Source organism: Monodon monoceros, unplaced genomic scaffold (genome assembly GCF_005190385.1).
Source record: "Monodon monoceros isolate NGI ecotype Baffin Bay Population unplaced genomic scaffold, NGI_Narwhal_1 Super_Scaffold_15, whole genome shotgun sequence".
NCBI lineage: Eukaryota > Metazoa > Chordata > Mammalia > Artiodactyla > Monodontidae > Monodon > Monodon monoceros.
In genome coordinates, this window is record NW_021703771.1 from 81,549,406 (window position 1) to 81,572,834 (window position 23,429).

A 23,429-nucleotide genomic window follows, 5' to 3' on the forward strand; every position below is an offset into this window, starting at 1 on the left:
ATCTGTAACCTGGCCTGTGCGTGTGCGCATATACACACACGTATGCATACACACGTACACATTAATCTCCCTATCATTAGCAAATATCTCAAGGGGTGTGTGTGTGTGTGTGTGTGTGTGTGTGTATGTAAATGGGTGTGATTTTTTGCTTACATAGTGAGATTAGCAAGTTTTATTTCTTTTAATATAGTACTGCTATCAAATTGATCTGGTAAAATGGTTATAAGTCAGATTCAATCTATATAGTAAGAGAAATGTTCTTTGTGAACTAGAGTGGACTTAAATCTATATTTCAGCTCTTTAATCCAAACTCAGCCTGACTTTCAAGGTTCTGATTTATATTTCCAGTCTACCCATCTACATGTAGACTCACTATTCCAGCCAGGCTCTCTTCTTTTCTGCTTTTGTGTCTTTTTGTATGTTTATTCTCTTGCCTTCCTTGCTACCCTTATTTAAGATGAATCCATTCTTCAAGGCAGTCAGTCAAGTACCTGGTCTTATTTAAAGCTTCCGCATATCAGTTAGCCCACTGTAATCTGTCTTTCATGGCACTCAGCATCTTAACCTTTCCTTAGTCAGACAGCCCTGCCCTGTGAGCAGCTTGACAGGCGTAAAGGTGGTTGATGGCACAAACGTGGGTTAGGATCCCTGTCCCGACATGTCTCATCTGTCTGGCCATCCATGTTCTGCGGGAATCTCCATCACAGTGTTGTTGTAAACATGATGACAATTTCTGTAGGCCCTTACCTCATAAATGGGTAAAGCAGTGTTTGAATAGAGCAGGGTTTTCCCAAATGTGGTGTCATTCTAGCCAGGTTAAATCCGAGACACTGGGAGTGGGCCCAGGAATCTGCATTGTAGCAGGAATCTGAGTGATTCTCAATGTTTACTAAAGTTTGAGAACCTTGAATTAGAAGATCTCTAAGTCCCTTCAGATTGCTGGCATTGATAGCCTGGCACATCACTGCTCCAAAGATCATCTCACATTTAAAGTAAAGCGCAGATACCTGTTTCTGCTTTCTCATTTGAGAGATCGAGGAGGGCCAGTGTTTTGAATTTGACATACATGTATGCAAGAACGTAAGAATTGTGAGGACTTGATAAAAAATACATTTTATACATATTCTGAAGAGCTGTTTCTAGGTGTGAATTGTGGGGAAGTCAGTTGACTGTCTTATATCTGTTTAAACAAGTGAACCATATTGCTTGTCATTTGTTTGCGTTCAGTTTCATTATACATCTTTTTGTTCTTTTCCTTTCATGTTTCTCTGATTTGGCAGGAGTTATTGGTGATTGGCCAAAGGAAACAGTAACTTCTTGGAAGGTTTGTTGTAACAGTACTACAAAGTCGTACCACTTAATTTATAGCCACTTGAGAGCTCAGATGTTCATTAGTCTTAAGTCATTATGAACTAGTTTTGTAGTACTGTAATTAGAACTTGTATAAAACATTCTATATACTTTTGATCCATTCTCCTTTACAGAAACTCTGTATTTGACATTCTGTTCATTGCAGAGGGATTTAGTATTAACAGAAAACTAAACAAACAAGATTGGTAATTTCTTTTTGCACAGTAGCTAGACTGGGGCTTAAGTCTATTTTAAATTTAAATTATGTCATTTTAATGATGTACCTATTTCCATTTGTGTGTTTTTTTAAAAACCAACTTGGTTTTTTGTTTTGGAAAAAAAAAGCTAGCTTCTTTGTCCCGTCTTCCTCCTTTCCCCATTTGCTTTCCTTTACACACATTGTAGGTCCAAAGACTGAACCAAAATTTTGAATACAGAATTTCAGAAAATTGTGTAATATACCATTTTTTATGCTGTAAGATAGGCTTCACAATATTTGTGTATCATCTACAAAAATTAGGTTTCTAAGCTTGCTAAAATTCGATTCTGTTTATACAGAAAAGTGGGATTGTGGCATTTCCCCCCTTAAGTCCTTTTAATTGTTGGAATAAAGATCAAGGCTCAGAAGCTTCATCTCTTGATATTTTCATGCTTTGACTATTAGCTGTGTGGTAAATTTAGCATCGATTTGGACTTAAAGTTCGTAGCTCTGTCTTCTGTGTTGTTCAGGTCATCCCAGCTACTCTCAGTTCACCCTTTGTTTCCCTTAGGACCTTTAAATCATGGGTTAGAAGAACATTTATAATTCATATAAGGCAAGTAATACTTTTTCACTGTTCACTTACTTTTAAGTTATAAATTATATGCAGACGTTCTTTGGCCTTGGTCACTAATGCTACCCTACATTCATTTTGTAAAGTCTTAGAATCCTAAACCCTAAGCTAACACAATAGTTTTTTGTTACATAAGTTTTTGATTTCTCTGACTCAGAACCACGTGGATGCACGTATTAGTTAATATAGCATTCTTTCCTAGGCCTGCATTGCCTCTCTTCTGCACACTTTTCTTGGATATTCTTGTGTACTCTCCTGGTATTAAACAACATCTGTATATACTGATAATTTCCAAATTGATATCTCTGGATTTCTCTCCTGAGCTCAAGACTCATATATTAGTTACCCACAGACATCTCTACATGAATGTCCCATAGGCACCTCCAATTCAATATATTACAAAACAAACTCATTATCTTTATCTCCAAACTTACTCCCTGATACCATGTATATATCATTTTGCGTTTCATAGTAAGAAAGTATAGTATGATTTGATATCTTGAAACATAAAATATAATGGAGTTAAATTTGGAAGTACTTGTTAGCTTTGCTTTCAAATAACCATTGCTTTACTAAGTAGAAATGAGTGATATATATGTGCTATATTAATAAAAGTGTAAAGAACACAGTTAAACAAAACAGCAAAGAGGAGGCAAAGGGCTGGCCTGGACACCTTTTTTATAAATGAGGATTGATAAGTATTTGTAGCTAGAAACAATAAAACTGTGAAAAAATTTCTTTTTTAAAAAATTCGACTTTTTAAAAAATTTTAAAAAATTTTTATTGAGGTATAATTTATGTACAATATTATATAAGTTTCAGATGTATGACATAGTGATTCACAATTTTTAAAGGTTACATTTCATTTGTAGTTATTGTAAAATATTGGCTATATTCCCTGTGTTGTATAGTATATTGTTGTAGCTTATTTATTTTATTTATTTATTTTTTTCGGTACGCGGGCCCCTAACTGTTGTGGCCTCTCCCGTTGCGGAGCACAGGCTCCGGACGCGCAGGCTCAGTGGCCATGGCTCACGGGCCCAGCCGCTCCGCGGCATGTGGGATCTTCCCGGACCGGGGCACGAACCCGTGTCCCCTGCATCGGCAGGCGGACTCTCAACCACTGCACCACCAGGGAAGCCCTAGCTTATTTATTTTACACCTAGAAATTAGTATCTCATCCCCTAACCCTATCTTGTCCCTCCCCGCTTCCTTCTCCCCACTGGTAACCATTAGTTCTCTATGTCTGTGAGTCTGCTTCTTTTTTGTTATATTCACTAGTTTGTTGTCCTTTTTAGATTCCACATGTAAGTGATATCACACAGTATTTGTCTTTCTCTGTCTGACTTATTTCACTTAGCATAATACCCTCCACCTCTATCCGTGTTACTGCAAATGGTGAAATTTCATTTTTTTTATGGCTGAGTAGTATTCCATTGTATGTATTGATATGTATGTATACACACACACACACACACTCTTTACATCTTCTTTATCCATTTATCTGTTGATGGACAGTGAGGTTGATTCTGTATCTCGGCAATTGTAAATAATGCTGCTGTGAATATTGGGGTGCATGTATCATTTTGAATTAGTGTTTTGGGGGTTTTTTTGGATATGTATATCCAGGAGTGGTATTATTGGGTCAAGTGGTAGTTCTATTTTTAGTTCTTTGAGAAACCGTCTATAGTGGCTGTACCAATTTACATTCCCACCAGCGTGTATGAGGATTCCTTTCTCTCCACCTCCTTGCCAACACTTGTTATGTGTCCTGTTTCTGGTGATAGCCATTCTGAGTGAAGAAATTTCCTGAATGGACTGTGTAAAACGTTTTAAGACATTTAGAAGTAAAGTAGATTAAAACTACAGATAAAAGTTCTGTTGTTTAAAAAGTATTGCTAATTTAAAAGATAATAGTAATAATAGTTTTATATTAAAATATAACACAAATCCTTACAGACAGTAAAATCCTTTTTGATGGATCATAAAAGAAATTGAATATAATGTAAATCAGGTTGGAAGTGCTCTTGGAAATACTTGTTTTAAAATCCTTATTTTAAAACTAATTTAATTTAAATTGATTTGGAGATACATTGGTTTTAAACAAATTTTCTTTGGTGAATTGATTTTGGGTATGTTAGTCTGTAACCGTATAAATATACTCTATTTCATCAAATCTAAAGGCATACTATAATATTATATACTAAGAAAAAAATGCTTATAATTGATGACACAGTGTGTTCTTACACTTAGAATTTTTAATTTTTATTTAAAGAACTCTTTTATACTTCTTGATATTTAGATAATAGATTTTTAAAAACCATTTATTACTATTGTGCATATATATAAAGGAAAATGTAAATGAAATGTATTAGTGAATATATTCCTAAAAGTTATTTATATCACCATAATTATAAAACATATTCTAATTTCAGAGAAGTTAAAATACAAAATGTGTGTCCTAGATTCAATGAGACAGTATACCTGGAGTGTAGAGGGGACGTGGGGACAGTGCTATAGGCTTGGGCATCATCAGTGTATGACGTGGGTGTGAAGGAGGTCACCCAGGGAGAGGGAAGGTGAGACCGAAGAGACCTAAGAGAAGGGCTTTGAGAAGCATTAACTTTTTAATGGAGTGAGCCAAGTTCCCAGGAGAGAATTTGAAGAGGAGGGACTCAGAAGGTAGAAGAGAACCCTGAGAGTGCTGTGTGTAGAAAGCAAGAGACTGAAGGGGTTTCAGTGAGGTAGGGTGGTTCCTAGTGTCAGAAATGCCAAACAGGAAGGAAGATGTGTGTTCATCTCAAAGCTTGGGAATTAAGTTAATAGAACCTTTTACAGTTACGTGAAGGGAAAGCGTGATGTTTACTTCCTTTGCATTAATTTTGAATGACTTTATGTGCCAGTATAATAAACTAGGCAAATTATACTAAATTAGGCTACACGTCTTCAGTTTTCTTAATGTTAAATTTAAAATGTTATTGTTCACCTGCTTGTGGCAAAGAAGAAACCAAGGAATAGAATAAATTAAGGTAAACATTTTTGCTTATCTGTCTTTCAGTGTTTTATGAGAATAATCTTAAGGTGGCTTAAGTGGTCTTTCCTCAATCTACTTGATTTTACGAATGAGAAAAGTAACCCAGAAAACTTAACTGATTTGCTCTAAGTTGATACTTCAGTTCATGGCAAAGGCAGGAATTGGATGTGTTCTCTAAATCAGGTTTCTGTCAGATCTGCCATACTGTTTCTCCCTTCTTAAGTTTAAGGTGATGACTTGTGAAGATTTGACTAGCTGGATGACTGCACTTTGTAGTAGAGAGGTAAGCAGATGGTTTTAAGTTAGTAATGGAGAATATTAGAGAATATAGCAAGTATTATGTAACAGGGAAAATGGGTAAAACCTTTGTAAAGATTTAGAGAGAAATGTTTTGTGTGTGTGTGTGTGTTCTCTTAATTTTCAGCATATGATATGATTATTTCCTTCAATAACAGTCTGAAAATATAAATACATGTGAATATCAGTCATTGAAATATTGAGAATAACTTTATATTTTAGAGTAACATAATGTTCTGCTTATTTTTTTAATAGAAAAAATGAATGCACCAAACCAACCTCCACATAAAGACACTGGAAAAACTGTGGAGAATGTGGAAGAATACAGCTATAAGCAGGAGAAAAAGGTCCGAGCAGCTCTTAGAACGACGGAGCCGGATCATAAGAAGAACGTGCAGTGCTCGTTCATGTTGGACCCAGTGGGTGGGTCTTTGCCCAAAAAATCAATTCCAGATGTGGATCTCAATAAGCCTTACCTCAGTCTTGGCTGCAGCAATGCTAAGCTTCCGGTGTCTGTGCCCATGCCGATAGCCAGAACTGCACGCCAGACTTCTAGGACTGACTGTCCAGCAGATCGCTTAAAATTTTTTGAAACTCTACGACTTCTACTAAAGCTTACCTCAGTCTCAAAGAAGAAGGACAGGGAGCAAAGAGGACAGGAAAATACGTCTGCTTTCTGGTTTAACCGATCTAATGAACTGATCTGGTTAGAGCTACAAGCCTGGCATGCAGGACGGACCATTAACGACCAGGACCTCTTTTTATATACAGCCCGTCAAGCCATCCCAGATATTATCAATGAAATCCTTACTTTCAAAGTTAATTACGGGAGCTTTGCCTTTGTTAGAAATGGAGCTAGTTTTAATGGTACTTTGGTAGAAGGGCAGTGCAGAGCCCCTCATGGGACAAAGGTTGCAGGTTACCCAACATATCATGAGCACCTCCAACGCCAGAGGGTGTCATTTGAGCAGGTCAAACGGATAATGGAGCTGCTGGAGTACATAGAGGCACTTTATCCATCGTTGCAGGCTCTTCAAAAGGACTATGAAAAATACGCTGCAAAAGACTTCCAGGACAGGGTGCAGGCACTCTGTTTGTGGTTAAACATCACAAAAGACTTAAATCAGAAATTAAGGATTATGGGCACTGTTTTGGGCATCAAGAATTTATCCGACATTGGCTGGCCAGTGTTTGAAATCCCTTCCCCACGACCATCCAAAGGCAATGAGCCCGAAGATGAGGGTGAGGACACAGAAGGAGAATTGAAAGAGTTGGAAAGCAGTACGGACGAGAGTGAAGGAGAACAAATCTCTGATCCAAGGGTACCAGAAACCAGGCAGCCCACTGACAACAGTTTCAACATCCAGTCACCGGATTGCGTAACTAAGAAGCTCGAGAGGCTTGAATCTGAGGACGATTCTGTTGGCTGGGGAACACCAGACTGCAGCACAGAAGCAGGCTTTAGTAGACATTGTCTGACTTCTATTTATAGACCGTTTGTAGACAAAGCACTGAAGCAGATGGGGTTAAGAAAGTTAATTTTAAGACTTCACAAGCTGATGGATGGTTCCTTGCAAAGGGCACGTATAGCACTGGTAAAGAGTGACCGTCCAGTGGAGGTAGGTTTCCGGTAGGCAATAGTATGATCTTGTCCTTGGTTCCACTACTACTTGTAAATTACAATGTATGTTGTGTTATACGTAACATGTACTTTCATGGTCTCGATTTTTTTTTAATTGAAGTATAGCGGATTTACAAAGTTGTGTTCATAATCTTGATATTTTTAAGGCATAAATGGTAATTATAAATTGAGGATTTAAACGTTTCTATAAAGCACTGTGATAAAAGGGAAAGTGGATCTGTGAAAACTGTATGAAACTGAGTGAATTAAATGTGTGGGGGAAAAAAATCCAACGATTAAATATAGGATGGAGAAGGACAGGCTCGGTATAAATAAAGAGGGAAGAAAGCCATAATCATGGGTGACCACAAGCTGAATATGAGTCAGTAAAAAGTCAGCATGATGCTAAAATATTTTTAAATGAGTATGGCATCCAAGGTCATGGATATAGTTCTTTCTCTATTCTTTGCAATAGCTTACTTCCTTTTGAGTTGCATGTCCAGTTTTGGTCACTGGATTTTAAAGAGAGAAGAATTACAGAGAAGGCCAAGAATGATCAAAGGGGAAAAGTATACACTATTTGGTAAGGTTACAGTGTTTAGTGTAGTTGCTGGAAGTTTAAGGGAAGTATTATTATCAAAGACACGTTTCGACAAGAGAAGATTTTTGTGAGAGGAATATGTCTAGTAGAGGAGTTGATTTGAAAATAGTATGGACTTGGTTTTAATAGCTTTATATCTCAGGAATTCTTTACCATTAAGGGTGGTGAAACTAGAAAGGGGCATATTGTTGGATATTCTTCTTGAGAGTGAAAGAGTGTAAGCAATTTTTCTGTTGTGGTGAGTTTGCATGTTCATCTGGCTAAAAGCAAAAGCACCCAGATCTTTGAGATCCCTAATTACCTGAGTAGGGCTGTGATTCTAAATTTTAATAGCTAAATACATACATATGTATATACTTTTTTTTTTTTTAAACTTGGGTTTATTACACAGTCTGGCTTGCTGTGGAGTCAGATGGTAAAACTGAAGGTATTCCTTAAGATGGGAAACATCGGAAGAGAACCCGAATTTGCAGTATTTGAAGTTTTAATCTGACGGCCAGATTATGAACCCTTAGGAGGAGGGGTCAGGTGTTCACATAATATAGCAGGATGTTTGCAGAATGAATCAATACTTTGTAGCTGTTAAGAGGTTAGTTTACTTTGAGTATTATTTTGATTAGAAATCTCAAAAATGAATTTTCTTTGAGCAGTGCTTTGACTCTGTGAATGATTTTTTATGTACACCTTTTATTCGGGCAAGTGATGTTTTCCCCCTTAGTCCATGAATAACTATTTTATAAGAAGAATTTGTTATAGTGCAAGTTTCAAAGTCAGTAGAGCAGAACTAGATATGTAGTAAAGATTTGGCATATGCTTCAGACGTCGAATAGCATACTTTAGTTTAGGTTTTTGGCTGGAGAGTGGTTAGGTTCTAACAAGGACACGTATGGACAGGACAGGGTTGATTAATTGTTGTTATGAAGGACTGTTTTTGAAGTAATATCAGTGAAAAAGTCCTGGCATTATTACCTCATCTTTGATTCACTGGTTCTCCTAGGAGAGAGGGGCTCATGGTGAGGGCTCAGGGAGACGTGTCAGGGCTTCTTAAAACTGCGTTATGCTCGCTCTCCCAGACTGTCTTCCTCTCCCCTGAGGACCCTCTGTGGCAGTGAACCACTGCTGCTGAGCTTTGCATCCGTTAGATGTGTTGCAACAAGAAAGAGATTGAGAATGAGCGCGCTGCATTTTCTATTAGAACCCTTGCTGAAAAAAGATAATGAGGTAGCCCCTAGCTTTGAATTCCTATCAAAGTTGTACGCCTTTGGTTTGACCAGTTGAGATTTAACTGAATGAGAAAGTTATCCTTGTTATAGAAGAAAAGAAATACATACACATTCAAAGTGTGTGAATTAAACATGTTTATTAGAATTATTTGAGATGGTTTACTTTTCAAAAAAAATGCAGTATAGAAGCCCCTCTTGTTTTAAATTTTGGTTTATAAAATGTTGTGTTTGCAAAATAATGAAAGAGTAACCAAGAACAAAAATCCTTCTGTATTGGAGATTAATCCAAACTAATAAAAGATAAGCCTCCAAAATTATAATTAACTCAATGGGAAAGTAAGACTTTATTCCTATTTCAGGGACATAATTTCTATAAGGCGAAGTGTATGTATACAAATGTAAATGAATATATGTACACTCCCCTTCTGGGTTTGTTTTGTTTTAGTCTCTTTACTATCTATGTCTGGGAAAGAGCCACAATTTTGAAGTCAAATAACTGGATTCCATTCCTTGATGCTGCTCTTTCTCACCACATATCTTAATGTCAATGACTTAATCTTTCTGACTGTAAGTCTTCACATCTGTAAAATGGGTATAACAATACTTCCCTACCTACCTCACAGGGTTGTTGTGAGGCTTGAAAAGACACTTGTATAAATAGTAAAATGCTATAGAAGTCAAATATAAACTATTTTTTTTAAGAAGTGTTGTTAACACTTTTTGTTCCTCCCTTGAATCTAACTGTAAGTCAGTAGGAGCTAGACAAGTCTATATTTTTATTTTTTAAATGTATTTTACTTTTTAATCTCTGCCAAATAATCGTACATTTTTAAGGGCATACATTTTAAGCAGTGGATAGATAACCTTTTAGGTTTGAGGACAATTTTCATTCTTAATTGTTAGAAACATCTTGACCAGCTGGTACTGTAGATTGTGCCCAGTACATATCTTCTGTTGTGCACAGTTTTTATGGCTTATGTGATAATACTAATGAAGATAGTTGAAGGATTTTGTAGAAAAGAAGAATTATACTCATGATATTTGATTGTTCTTATCTATGACTATATTTTTATTTCTTATGATTAAGTTACTTACAACTTGTGTTCATAAGTAACATATCTAATATTTAATTCTCCTTGGCTTGTAAACATGCTTTATAAAACAGTTTTCCTGTAAAAATTAATATTATATTTCAATATCTTTAAATTTAAAAATGCAACTAGTGATACTAAAAAAAATCTGTTTGCAAATTGTTTTAATAATATGAATATCATAAACAGCCTTAAAAGTTTGTTAAAAATTAGATAACGTTATAGCTCCCTAGTTTCTGTAAATTCATTTTCTCAGGACATGTTTCTTTTTTTCTTTTTGACTGCATTGGGTCTTCGTTGCTGCGCGCAGCTTTCTCTAGTTGCGGCGAGCAGGGGCTACTCTTCGTTGCAGTACGTGGGCTTCTCATTGCGGTGGCTTCTCTTGTTGCGGAGCACGGGCTCTAGGTGCACAGGCTTCAGTAGTTGGAGCGTGCAGGCTCAGTAGTTCTGGCATGCAGGCAGCAGAGCACACTGTCTTCAGTAGTTACAGCACACGGGCTCAGTAGTTGTGGCTCACAGGCTCTAGAGCGCAGGCTCAGTAGTTGTGGCGCACGGGCTTAGTTGTTCCGCGGCATGTGAGATCTTCCTGGACCAGGGATTGAACATGTGTCCCCTGCATTGGCAGGTGGATTCTTTTCTAATTTAATTTTTTTTATACAGCAGGTTTATTAGTTATCTATTTTATGCATACTAGTGTATAATGTCAATCCCAATCTCCCAGTTCATACCCCACCACCCACTGCTTTCCCCGCGAGTGTCCATATGTTTGTTCTCTACATCTGTGTCTCTATTTCTGCCTTGCAAACCAGTTCATCTGTACCATTTTTCTACATTCCACATATATGCGTTAATATGCGATATTTGTTTTTTCTCTTTCTGGCTTACTTCACTCTGTGTGACAGCCTCTAGGTCCATCCACGTCTCTGCAAATGACCCCGTTTCATTCCTTTTTATGGCTGAGTAATATTCCATTGTATATATGTACCACATCTTCTTTATCCATTCGTCTGTCGCTGGGCATTTAGGTTGCTTCCATGACCTGGCTATTGTATATAGTGCTGCAGTGAACATTGGGGTGCATGTGTCTTTTTGAATTATGGTTTTCTCTGGGTATATGCCCAGTAGTGGGATTGCTGGGTCATAGGGTAATTCTGTTTTTAGTTTTTTAAGGACCCTCCATGCTGTTCTCCATAGTGGCTGTATCAATGTACATTCCCACTAACAGTGCAAGAGGATTCCCTTTTCTCCACAACCTTTCCAGCATTTGTTGTTTGTAGATTTTCTGATGATGCCCATTCTAACTGGTGTGAGGTGATACCTCATTGTAGTTTTGATTTGCATTTCCTTAATAATTAGTGATGTTGAGCAGCTTTTCATGTGCTTCTTGGCCATCTGTATGTCTTCTTTGGAGAAATGTCTATTTAGGTCTTATGCCCATTTTTCAAATGGGTTTTTTGTCTCTTTAATATTGAGCTGCATGAGCTGTTTATAGATTTTGGAGATTAATCCTTTGTCCATTAACTCGTTTGCAAATATTTTCTCCCATTCTGAGGGTTGTCTTTTCGTCTTGTTTATGGTTTCCTTTGCTGTGCAAAAGCTTTTAAGTTTCATTAGGTCCCATTTGTTTATTTTTGTTTTTCTTTCCATTACTCTAGGAGGTGGGTCAAAAAAGATCTTGCTGTGATTTATGTCAAAGAGTGTTCTTCCTGTGTTTTCCTCTAAGAGTTTTATAGTGTCTGGTTTTACATTTAGGTATTTAATCCATTTTGAGTTTATTTTTGTCTATGGTGTTAGGGAGTATTCTAATTTCATTCTTTTACATGTAGCTGTCCAGTTTTCCCAGCACCACTTATTGAAGAGACTGTCTTTTCTCCATTTCTCCATTGTATTTCCTTGCCTCCTTTGTTGTAGGTTAGTTGACCATAGGTGCATGGGTTTATCTGTGGGCTTTCTACCCTGTTCCATTGATCTGTATTTCTGTTTTTGTGCCAGTACCATACTGTGTTGATTACTGTAGCTTTGTAGTATAGTGTGAAGTCAGGGAGTATGATTTCTCCAGCTCCGTTTTTTTCTCTCAAGATTGCTTTGGCTATTCGGGGTCTTTTGTGTCTCCATACAAATATTAAGACTTTTTGTTCTAGTTCTGTAAAAAAATGCCATTGGTAATTTGATAGGGATTGCACTGAATCTGTAGATTGCTTTGGGTAGTACAGTCATTTTCACAATATTGATACTTCCAATCCAGGAACATGGTATATCTCTCTATTTGTTTGTGCCATCTTTGATTTCTTTCATCAGTGTCTTATAGTTTTCTGAGTACAGGTCTTTTACCTCCTTAGGTAGGTTTATTCCTAGGTATTTTATTCTTTTTGTTGCAGTGGTGAATGGGATTGTTTCCTCAATTTCTCTTTCTGATCTTTTGTTGTCAGTGTATAGGAATGCAAGAGATTTCTGTGCATTAATTTTGTATCCTGCAACTTTGCCAAATTCATTGATTAGCTCTAGTAGTTTTCTGGTGGCATCTTTAGGATTCTCTATGTATAGTATCATGTCATCTGCAAACAGTGACGGTTTTACTTCTTCTTTTCCAATTTGTATTCCTTTTATTTCTTTCTCTTCTCTGATAGCCGTGGGTAGGACTTCCAAAACTATGTTGAATAATAGTGGCAAGAGTGGACATCCTTGTTCCTGATTTTAGAGGAAATGCTTTCAGTTTTTCACCATTGCGAGAATGATGTTTGCTGTGGGTTTGTCATATATGGCCTTTATTATGTTGAGGTAGGTTCCCTCTATGCCCACTTTCTGGAGAGTTTTTATCATAAATGGGTGTTGAATTTTGTCAAAAGCTTTTTATGCATCTGTTGAGATGATCATATGGTTTTTATTCTTCAATTTGTTAATATGGTGTATCACATTGATGATTCACATATATTGACGAATCCTTGCATCCCTGGGATAAATCCCACTTGATCATGGCATATGATCCTTTTAATGTGTTGTTGGATTCTGTTTGCTAGTATTTTGTTGAGGATTTTTGCATCTATATTCATGAGTGATATTCATCTGTAATATTCTTTTTTTGTAGTATCTTTGTCTGGTTTGGGTATCAGGGTGATGGTGGCCTCGTAGAATGAGTTTGGGCGTGTTCCTTCCTCTGCAGTTTTTTGGAAGAGTTTGAGAAGGATGGGTGTTAGCCCTTCTCTAAATGTTTGATAGAATTCACCTGTAAAGCCATCTGGTCCTGGGCTTTTGTTTGTTGGAAGATTTTTAATCACAGTTTCAACTTCATTACTTTTTCAGTTTCATTACTTTTGATTGGTCTGTTCATATTTTCTATTTCTTCCTGCTTCAGTCTTGGAAGGTTATACCTTTCTAAGAATTTGTCCATTTCTTACAGGTTGTCCATTTTATTGGCATAGAGTTGCTTGTAGTAGTCTCTTAGGATGCTTTGTATTTCTGTGGTGTCCATTGTAACTTCTCCTTTTTCATTTCTAATTTTATTGATTTGAGTCCTCTCCCTCTTGATGAATCTGGCTAAAGGTTTATCAATTTTGATTATCTTCTCAAAGAACCAGCTTTTACTTTTATTGATCTTTACTATTGTTTTCTTTGTTTCTATTTCATTTATTTCTGCTCTGATCTTTATCATTTCTTTCCTTCTACTAACTTTGGCTTTTGTTTGTTCTTTCTCTAGTTCCTTTAGGTGTAAGGTTGGATTGTTTATTTGAGATTTTTCTTGAAATTCTTATCTAGTGCGCCACCAAGGAAGTCCCAGGACATTTTTCTAATTACATACGCAGTCTCTGAATAACAAATGGGTTGGTTTCTGAAGTTCACTTTTTAAGACAGTTGTTTTGATCTCGAAAATAATTATCTAGAGAAACTGCTGTAAATGAATCTCAGGCCATCATATAAAACTTATGAAAATCTAAGCAACTGAACTAACAAGGCCAGCCAAAATTTTATTCGTGGCAGCAAGGACAACATAATGTCAGAGTCAAAAATGAGAGAAAGCGTTTCTGTTTTTTGTTTTTTTATTTCCTTTTTTCTCTCTTTGTTTTTGGACCCAGAGAAGATCCTGGTTCTTTCTCATGCTTACTCATTTATTTCCTGGTTTTCTTATTTCCTTGGTATTTAGAGCATCCCAGGATCTTGTTGTTCCTACTTATTTCTCCCACTTGGCTATAATATACATTCCTCTAATCTAAGCATGGTTGATCTCAGGTCTTAGGAATGAATGTGTCTGATAGCCATTTCATAATAGTATGTGCTGGTGTCCCTCTATGATAGAGATTTTCTTGCCTCCGATTTCTACTCCTTCTCCATCAGATACTACTTGTAGAGTACCTTTCCCAACCTTCCTTAAAAATTAGTAAGGATCGTCTCAGTCCAGTAGTTCCTAGGTGTCCTTCCCAACAGTTACTGTAGCTGTGGGTTTAGTTATGTTATTTACAGTTCAATTTTAGGTTAAAGATTAAAACAAGAAACCACGTAAACATATATAAAAGATTTATCCTTCATGCCAAAACTACCTCCATGCAATTGCATTCTTTTTTTTTTTAGTACACTGGTAATCATGAATAATTTTAGATTTTTTAGGGAACTTGCAAAGATAGTACAGTGTTTTCATATGCTCTTCATCCAGCTTCCTCTAATATTGACATCTTACTCGACTCTGATACGTTTGTCAAAATTAATATACTAACATTGGTACAAAATACTGTTAACTAAACTATGGATGTTATTTGGGTTTCTGTTTTTCTACTCATGTCCCTTTTCTGTTCCAGGATTGACGTGTCTTCCTAGTCTCCTCTGATCTGTGATAGTTTCTGTTTCTCCTTATTTTTCATGACCTGGATGGCTTGTAGAATGTTCCTGAATTTGGATTTGTCTGATGTTTTCTCATGATCAGACTGGAATCCTGGCCTTGGTTATGAGAATCACAGCGTTAAAGCGCCCTCGTGGCTTTATAGCATCACTGCTGATGTTAACCTTGATCACTTGGTTAACGTGGTGTCTGCCGGGTTCTTCCACAAGTGACTAGTTTTCCCTGTCCACGCTCTGTTCTTCAGAAGTGAGTCACATTCAAGGAGACGGGGATTAATCTCCACCTCCGGGAGTGGGGAGTATCTGCATATATTACTTGGAATTCTGTAAAGAAGATTTGCCTCTCCTTTCCCATTTTTTTATTCAGTCGTTTATTTATCTCGGTATGGACTCATAGATGTCTATTTTTTATTTGGGGTTATAGTCCAATGCTATTTTTCGTTGTTGCTCACATTGTTCCTGCTTTAGCCATTGGAGCTCTTTCAGGTGAATTCTGTATCCTTGTGATATGCTCCCATCCTCTGTGTGTGTGTGTGTGTGTGTGGTTTTGCTTTTTGAACAATTTCTTACTTTTTGGCACCATCTTGTATTTTCCCTATTCCAATCCTGAAATCAGCCGTTTCTCTAAGGAGTTCTGGTTCCTTTTATTGGAGAATCGTTTTGGGGAATGGAGATCTGGGCACGGAATGTGTTCATTACCCTTGGGTGTCAATTGCTTCTAGGCCTTCTCAGTGATAGAGTTAGAAAATACAGGTATGTCTTCTAACTCATGTATACACACGGACCTGTAGTTACTTCTATATCTGTCTTTCTACCTATCTGTTAAAAATAAACGTGAGTTCATACTGAGGTCTCTGGCGCTAATCCAAGCACCACAGGTTTCATCCTAGCCTTGATTGTAACTTACTTCTCTTGCACTGAGAAACCTGGCTCCCATTCCCACAGTGTATTTATATATTTGTGCAACCCTAATTGACATGTAAAGTAGTTTCAGAATTGCTAACCAGTACCCCTGTGAGGACTAAATTTACCAACTAGAAATTGAATTGTTAAGTACAGTTCTTTTTGTCTTTAGCCTTAGAGTATGTAGACAGAACACAGGTTCCCACAGTTAGTTAGGCCAGCACCTTTTCCTTCACCCTCTTCAGTGAGGTTATAACATGCGTTTGTAATATAGTTAGGTTCATTTATCTCAGTCTATATTCTGTCCTGGGGTCTCCTGGTGTCCTAGTTGATATTTTAAAATTTATATACTATAAAGGTCACTTTTTGTGTTGTTAGTTCTTTGGGTTTTGTGCATTTAAAATGTTAAATACCCATAAAATATCTGAGTCATAGATTGTGATATGGTTATTTTATGCTCCTCCCTTTTTGCTTTACCTCGTAAAATTTATATATCTTTAGAGGAAGAGAAAGATAAAATGAAAAATTATATTTTATGTAGTATACAAAAAAATTAACTGTCTGACTTTGACTATATATTACCATGCATATTACTCCAAATTCTAGGAAGATTTTTGCTTACTTTATTAAATACTTTTCTTGAATTAAGAATGATCATGTAATTATTATAAGTTCAACAGCCAATGAAATATTGTTTGTCTTTGGATCTAACAATAATTATGCTGTTTTTTCCCATAAGCACAAGAAACCTTGAAGAGGTTGTCTTTTATGTTCAGAATTGGTAAAGCATGTAGAAACTAGGAGATATATATATATATAGATAGATAGATAGATAATAACAACTATCATTTATTGTCTTACCATGTGCTGGATACAACAACCAAATGAAGCGGCATTGTTGTTTTTTCGGTATTTTACAGATAAGGAGAGTAGATAACTTGCCCCAAATCACAGAAGCTATAGATTGTTGGAGGGATTCAAACCCAGTATTTGGGGATACCAGACTTTACGCGAATGGTTTCCAAACTTGGCTGCACATGAGAATTACTCAGGGAGCTTTTAAAAATACACATACCTTTGCCTTCTTGGATATAGGGCAGGTCAGAATCTCTCAAGGTAGGACATAAGTACTGACATTTTTAACCTCCAGCGTGCTTTATATGAATCCAGACCAGCACCAGTGCAGTTGAGAGTCAGCCCATTGGAAACACCTGAAGTAGGCTACAGTACTCCCCTACCCCCTCTTCAAGGTCAATGTTCATTAATACAGTTGTCATCGTTAATTTTCATTTGCTTCAGTCATCACCTGTCTGATTTCATTAGTAAAGTTACATAAACTTTTTTTAAAAAGCTGCCCTAACTCACTTTTATTTATTTGTTACAGTATGTAGAGGGAATTATTTTTTATTGAAGTATAGCTGATGTGTAATATTATTTGTTACACATGTACAGTATAGTGACTCACAATTTTTAAAGGTTGTACTCCATTTATAGTTATTATAAAATATTGACTATATTCCCTGTGTTGTACAATATATCCTTGTAGCTTATTTATTTTACACATAGTAGTTTATATCTCTTAATCCCCTTCCCCCATGTTGTCCTTACCCCCTCCATTCTCCCCACCGGTAGCCACTACATAGTTTGTTCTCTATCTGTGAGTCTGCTTTTTTGTTATATTCACTATTTGTTGTATTTTTTAGATTCTTATATAAGTGATATCATACAGTATTTGTCTTTCTCTGTCTGACTTATTTCACTTAGCATAATACCTTCCAAGTCCATCCATTTTGCTGCAAATGGCAAAATTTCACTTTTTTGGTAGCTGGATAGTATTCCATTGTATATATATGTATACACCACATCTTTTTTATCCATTCACCTGTTGATGGACGCTTAGGTTGCTTCCATATCTTGGCAATTGTAAATAGTGCTGCTGCGAACATTGGGGTGCATGGATCTTTCAAATTAGTGTTTTTGTTTTTGTTTCAGATATATTGTATATATATACAATATATATCACTGGGTCATATGGTGGTTCTATTTTTAGTTTTTTGAGAAACCTCCATACTGTTTTCCATGGTAGCTGTACCAGTTTACATTCCCACCAACATACATGAACTTTTTAATTGAATAAGTGGCAAGATAACAGGCACATGCTTCCTCATTTGCCTATAGGTTTTTTGTTTTCTTAAAGGAAGCATACTTACGTGAGGCAAAATAGGAAGTTGTACTGTATTATTTTTGACTGCAGTGAGCCAGCTGAATCAAACTTGATGTAAAAAGATGAAAGGTAGAGCAGAACTCTTCAGCTTGCCGTGGGGAGCTGGATCCCAAGACGACAGCAACAACAAGACTAGTAGCTGGTCTTGAATACTCATATATGGAGTGGGGTTGGTCAGGTAGCTTGGTCAAGGTCGCACATCCAGTAAGTGGCAGGGCCAGGATGTGAAACCAGAACTCGCTGTAAAGCCTGCTCTTCATCATTACGGTATACTGCCTCCCCAAGTTATATTTTGTCCCACACAGTGCTTTAAATATTTTTTGACTTAGTAGCTAGCATTTAAAAAAAGTAGAAGATTTCACATGAAAATCCTGATTTTTGTTTTCCTTGAGATACTGGGAGGCCTGTTCACAGTGGACCCCATCCCCACGTGGTAGCACCTGGTGTGCTCGCTCCAGCTTTGCACAGTGCCCGTGGTGTCTTACTCTCTTCCCGTCACCCGCCCTTGCGCACTCATTTACAGCCCCACCAGGCCCTGTAGGTGACATGACTCCCAGTACAGAAGTATAGAAACTAACTTTTGAAGGGTAACGTAAAGACTGTTTTGATCTCATCCTTCATTTTATAAAACAATTTGCTTTCTTTTGTTTTACTCATTTCTTGAAGTATATAAGGAAACAAAGTTGCTGTTTATCCTGCACCTCTGCTCAGAGTAATCATTTGGTTTATATCTTCTAAACCTTTTTGCTCTTATATATGTCTTTGGTATATAATGCAGGTAATTTTTTTTCCAAAAAACCCCCATGTGATAATGCTATATTTATTCCATGACTGGTGGGTACCCCCCTCCCCCGATATGTTCTCTGCTTTGCATCTGTCTATGTTGGTGTGTGTCACTCTACCTCAATTCCATTTGAGAACTACATGCTATTCCATTACATGAGTGTTAACATCACTTATTTAACTATTTCACTCTTTTTTTTATTCTACCTTCTGCCTCTGGCAACCATCAATCTGTTTTCTGTATCTATGAGTTCATTTTTTGTTTATTTTTTATTTCATATATAAGTGAGATCATACAGTATTTATCTTTCTCTTTCTGACTTATTTCGCTTAGCATGACGCCCTTCAGGTCCATCCATGTTGTCACAAATGGCAAGATTTCCTTCTTTTTTATGGCTGAATAATATTCGTGTGTGGGTGTTTATGTACCACATTTTCTTTATCCATTCATTCCTCATTGGACACTTAGGTTGCTTCCGTGTCTTGGCTGTTGTAAATAGCGCTGCAGTGAACATGGGGGTGCACATAACTTTTCGAGTTAGTGTTTTCATTTCCTTCAGATAAATAACCAAGAGTGGGATTGCTAGATCATATGGTAATTCTATTTTTTAACTTTTTAAGGAACTGCCATACTATTTTCCATAGTGGCAGTACCAGTTTACATTCCTACCAAGAGTGCACAAGGGTTCCTTTTTCTCTGTATCCTCTTTAACACTTGTTATTTCTTGTTTTTTTTGATCATAACCATCTTAACAGGTGTGAGGTGATATGTCATTGTGGTTTTGATTTGCATTTCCCCCATGATTATAACCATTTCACTCTGAATGGACACTTATATGGTTATAAAAAATAAAACCACAAATATTCTTGTACATACCCCTTTATGAACACAGTCTGTTCTTCTTGTAAGAATGGTTAGTTAAAATGGAATTGTTAAGTTATAGGGTATGCACATTTAAATCTTTCCTAGATAGTGCCAGATTGCTCCCCAAAAAGGTTGTAGTACTAATGTATGCTTTCCCCCACAGTGTAGGAGAAACCCCATTTTCCCTCATTTTTGCAGAGCCATAATCAGGGAAATCTATAATTTCATTTTTATCTTTAACTTCCCTCATTTTTAGTGACATTGAGGTGGTTGTCATGTTTATTGCCCGCTGACGTTTCTTTGAATTTTCTTTCATTTGTTTTGTTCATTTTCTGTTTTTTTAAATTATTGATCTGTTGGAACTATTTACGTTTTATGTATATTATTCATTTTTCTATTATGGCTGTAAGTATTTTCTTCCAAACTGTCTTTTAACTTAATGATGCTTTTCACTGGAAAGAATTTTAGAGCTTTTTATGTAGTCATACTGTTTTATGGTCACCTTATTTTATGTGTACTCCAAGATTATAAAAAATTTCTCCTATATATTTTGCTTATTCTTTTTACATAGTTAAAACAATTTTGTTACGGAAAATATTAAACATATGCCAAACAAACAATAATACTATGAACCTCCTCAGATCTGTATTCCAGCATCATGGTTATTAATTCATGGCCGGTACCTACTACTATTTGGCACCTTCCTCTATCACTTTGAAGAAAATCTCAGATATCATCATATTTTATCCTTAAATATTTCAATGTATTTCTCTGAAAGACGAGGGCATGTTTTATAAATGTACCACAATACCATTATCACACCTAAAGAAATAGCAGAAACTTCTTGATGTCATCAGCTTTTAAGCTCATGTTCATATTTCTATTGTACGTAACTGTGATGGTTTTTTTAAAAAAATATTTTACAGCTTGAATCAGTTTGCGAGTAATGTCTACACATGGTAATTGTTCACTATATTTTTTAAGTCTTTTTAAATATGTAGGTCCCCCTCCCTTTTTTGCCATATATTGATATTTATTGAAGAAGTTGGGTCCTTTATTCTGTAGAGTCTCCCCCAGTCTGAATTTTGATGATTGTACCTCCAAGTGATCTTTTACAGTGTTTCTTTTTTCTCTGTGTTCCCTGTGAATTAACTGTATGATCTAGTGGCTTAATCAGAGTCAGGATCTTGATTGACTTGTTAATTGGTTAACACTACTTCATTAGGACACATGTAATGTCTGACTGTCTATTTGAGACAGTAGTGGTTGATGATCATTGCCTAGATCTCTTAATTCATTAAAGATTGAAAAGTGATGATATTCTAATTCTCTCATTTCTTCTTCTTTACTAATAGCTTTATTAATTAGATATTGCTTTAAAGAGAAACTGTCCTCATCCATTAGTTGGTAACCCAGTGAAATAACTGAACAGAAATGGCAGGATAAATATGCTTGATTCTTTCCCTTTTATTTATCATTTTTCAAAGTAATGAGTTGATTTATTGGTGACCAACTAATGTTTTTTTAATTAATATTTGAACTCATGAATTGAAACATATTTTATATGTTTCAATTCACTGACTTCATTATTGTAATCCATTGAAGTAATTATGGTAACTAATATTCACATTGTCCCATCTTTGGCCAATGGGAACATATTCAAGTTGGCTTAAGTCCTTATTTCACGACCCTAGTGAATAGTCTTTGATATCTGATATAACAAGCTGTTTTAGGCTTGTATTGTACATTTACTCCAGGTTGGGAATCTGGTGTATCTTCAAGGAACCCTCATTCCTTTTATCGGGAAATAGTATTTCAGGACTACAGCCTGGGCACCAGCATTGCTCATTCTAACTGAAATGGTCCTTGTTTTAGTTCTCTTCAGTAGTCAGAAGAACACACACACAATATATATAATAAGTGAATACTGATAGTAACAATTCAAATTCAGGATTTCAGATTTTTACTTAATCTCTTCTGACTTTTCTTTTACACTGAAAATTACCAGGAATGATAGCATTCGAGTGTCATACACATTCCAAAGTACACTCACAGTAATCTCAGAATAACACCATCAACAATGTGGTTACTGGAAAACAGTTTAAGATTTTTTTCCCCATCCTTAAGGTGGTACAACCCTTTAGGGATATAACATCAAATTACAGTGTTTTTGTTTTTGTTTTTGTTTTTTGCGGTACACGGGCCTCTCACTGCCGTGGCCTCTCCCGTTGCAGAGCACAGGCTCCGGACGCGCAGGCTCAGCGGCCATGGCTCACGGGCCCAGCTGCTCCGTGGCACGTGGGATCTTCCCGGACCGGGGCACGAACCCGTGTCCCCTGCATTGGCAGGCGGACTCAACCACTGCGCCACCAGGGAAGCCCAAATTACAGTGTTTTAAAGACACTCGAATGATTCTTCTCATGGTTATGCCACTAATTAGACATACAGTTAGATCCTCTTCTTTTTTGTTGTTGTATGTTTGAAATAACAGCTTTATGAGACAATTCACATACCATGAAATTCATGATTTTTAAAGTGTTCGGTTCAGAAGTGTTTACACTATATTCAGAGTTGTGCAACCATTGCTGGTGTCTAATTCTAGAACATTTTCATAACCCCTAAAATAAGCCCTGTACCCTTTAGCTGTCACCTCCACAATCCCTCTATCACCTTCAGCCCCAAGCAACTGCTTATCTACTTTCTGTTTCTTTGTATTTGCCTATTCTGGACATTTCATATAAATGGAATCATACATGTGGTCTTTTGTGACTGGCTTCTTTCATTTAGCATAATGTATTCAAGGTTCATCTTTATTATCATATGTATTAGTGCTTCATTCCTTTTTATGGCTGAATAATATTACATTGTATGGAAATACCATGCATTTTGTTTATCCACTCATAGATTTTTTTAATTTAATTTTTTATTTTTAGATGTTGCTTTTTAAATTTAATTTTTGCAAAAATTATGTAAAATACTTGGTTTTAAGAGAAAAATCTGTGGAATAATATATATTTATTTTATTTATTTATTTATTTTTTTAATTATTTTTTTTTGCGGTACACGGGCCTCTCACGGTTGTGGCCTCTCCTGTTGCGGAGCACAGGCCCCGGACGGGCAGGCTCAGCGGCCATGGCTCACGGGCCCAGCCACTCCGCAGCATGTGGGATCTTCCCGGACCAGGGCACGAACCCGTGTCCCCTGCACCAGCAGGCGGACTCTCAACCACTGTGCCACCAGGAGAGCCCGGAATAATATATTTTTAAAGAAGCCTGGTTTCTCTGATATGGATAGTTAAGCTTTAAAAAATATTGTTTTATTCTAACATGTTTTTAATATAAAGCTTGTGTATGCAATCTTCTTTCCTTATTTATTTTTAATATATGACAGGCTTATTTTTACCCCTTAAGGTTATCATTGTTTCATTGTCTTTATGTAATGCACTTAGTGTCTCTCCCACCCCCCCCATTTTTTGGTTGTTATTTGTTGGTTCCCAGCTGTGAGGTATATTATAATTATCCTTTTCTTTTTTTAACCCAGGTTCTCATTTGAAGTAATTTTCTTTTACTTCCAGTGAAATGCTACGACATTTCATATGCCCTCCACTTCCTCCCCAGATTTTGATAATTGTGGTATATCTACCTTGTTAGGTCATGTAACCATTATTGACAGTACTTTCTCCCTTACAGTTATCACTTAACCTAGTCTTAGTTCTACAGTAGTGTGTGGGTGGGTGGGTGGATGGTGGATGGGTGGGTGGATGGTGGATGGGTGGGT

General features: G+C 36.6%; 1 protein-coding gene across 7 annotated transcripts in view; it reads left to right on the forward strand.

Moving 5' to 3' along the window:
* MAP3K4 (mitogen-activated protein kinase kinase kinase 4) overlaps positions 1 to 23,429 on the forward strand; it is a 112,137-nt gene that overhangs the window by 39,118 nt on the left and 49,590 nt on the right. For 6 of the 7 annotated variants that reach the window (XM_029224037.1, XM_029224038.1, XM_029224035.1 and 3 more), the window contains exon 3: positions 5,770 to 7,133. In XM_029224037.1, the coding sequence (XP_029079870.1) occupies positions 5,770 to 7,133 (1,364 nt within the window). Of the gene's footprint in view, positions 1 to 5,330; positions 5,501 to 5,769; positions 7,134 to 23,429 lie in introns of those variants that run through there. The other variant, XM_029224039.1, reaches the window with a different exon arrangement.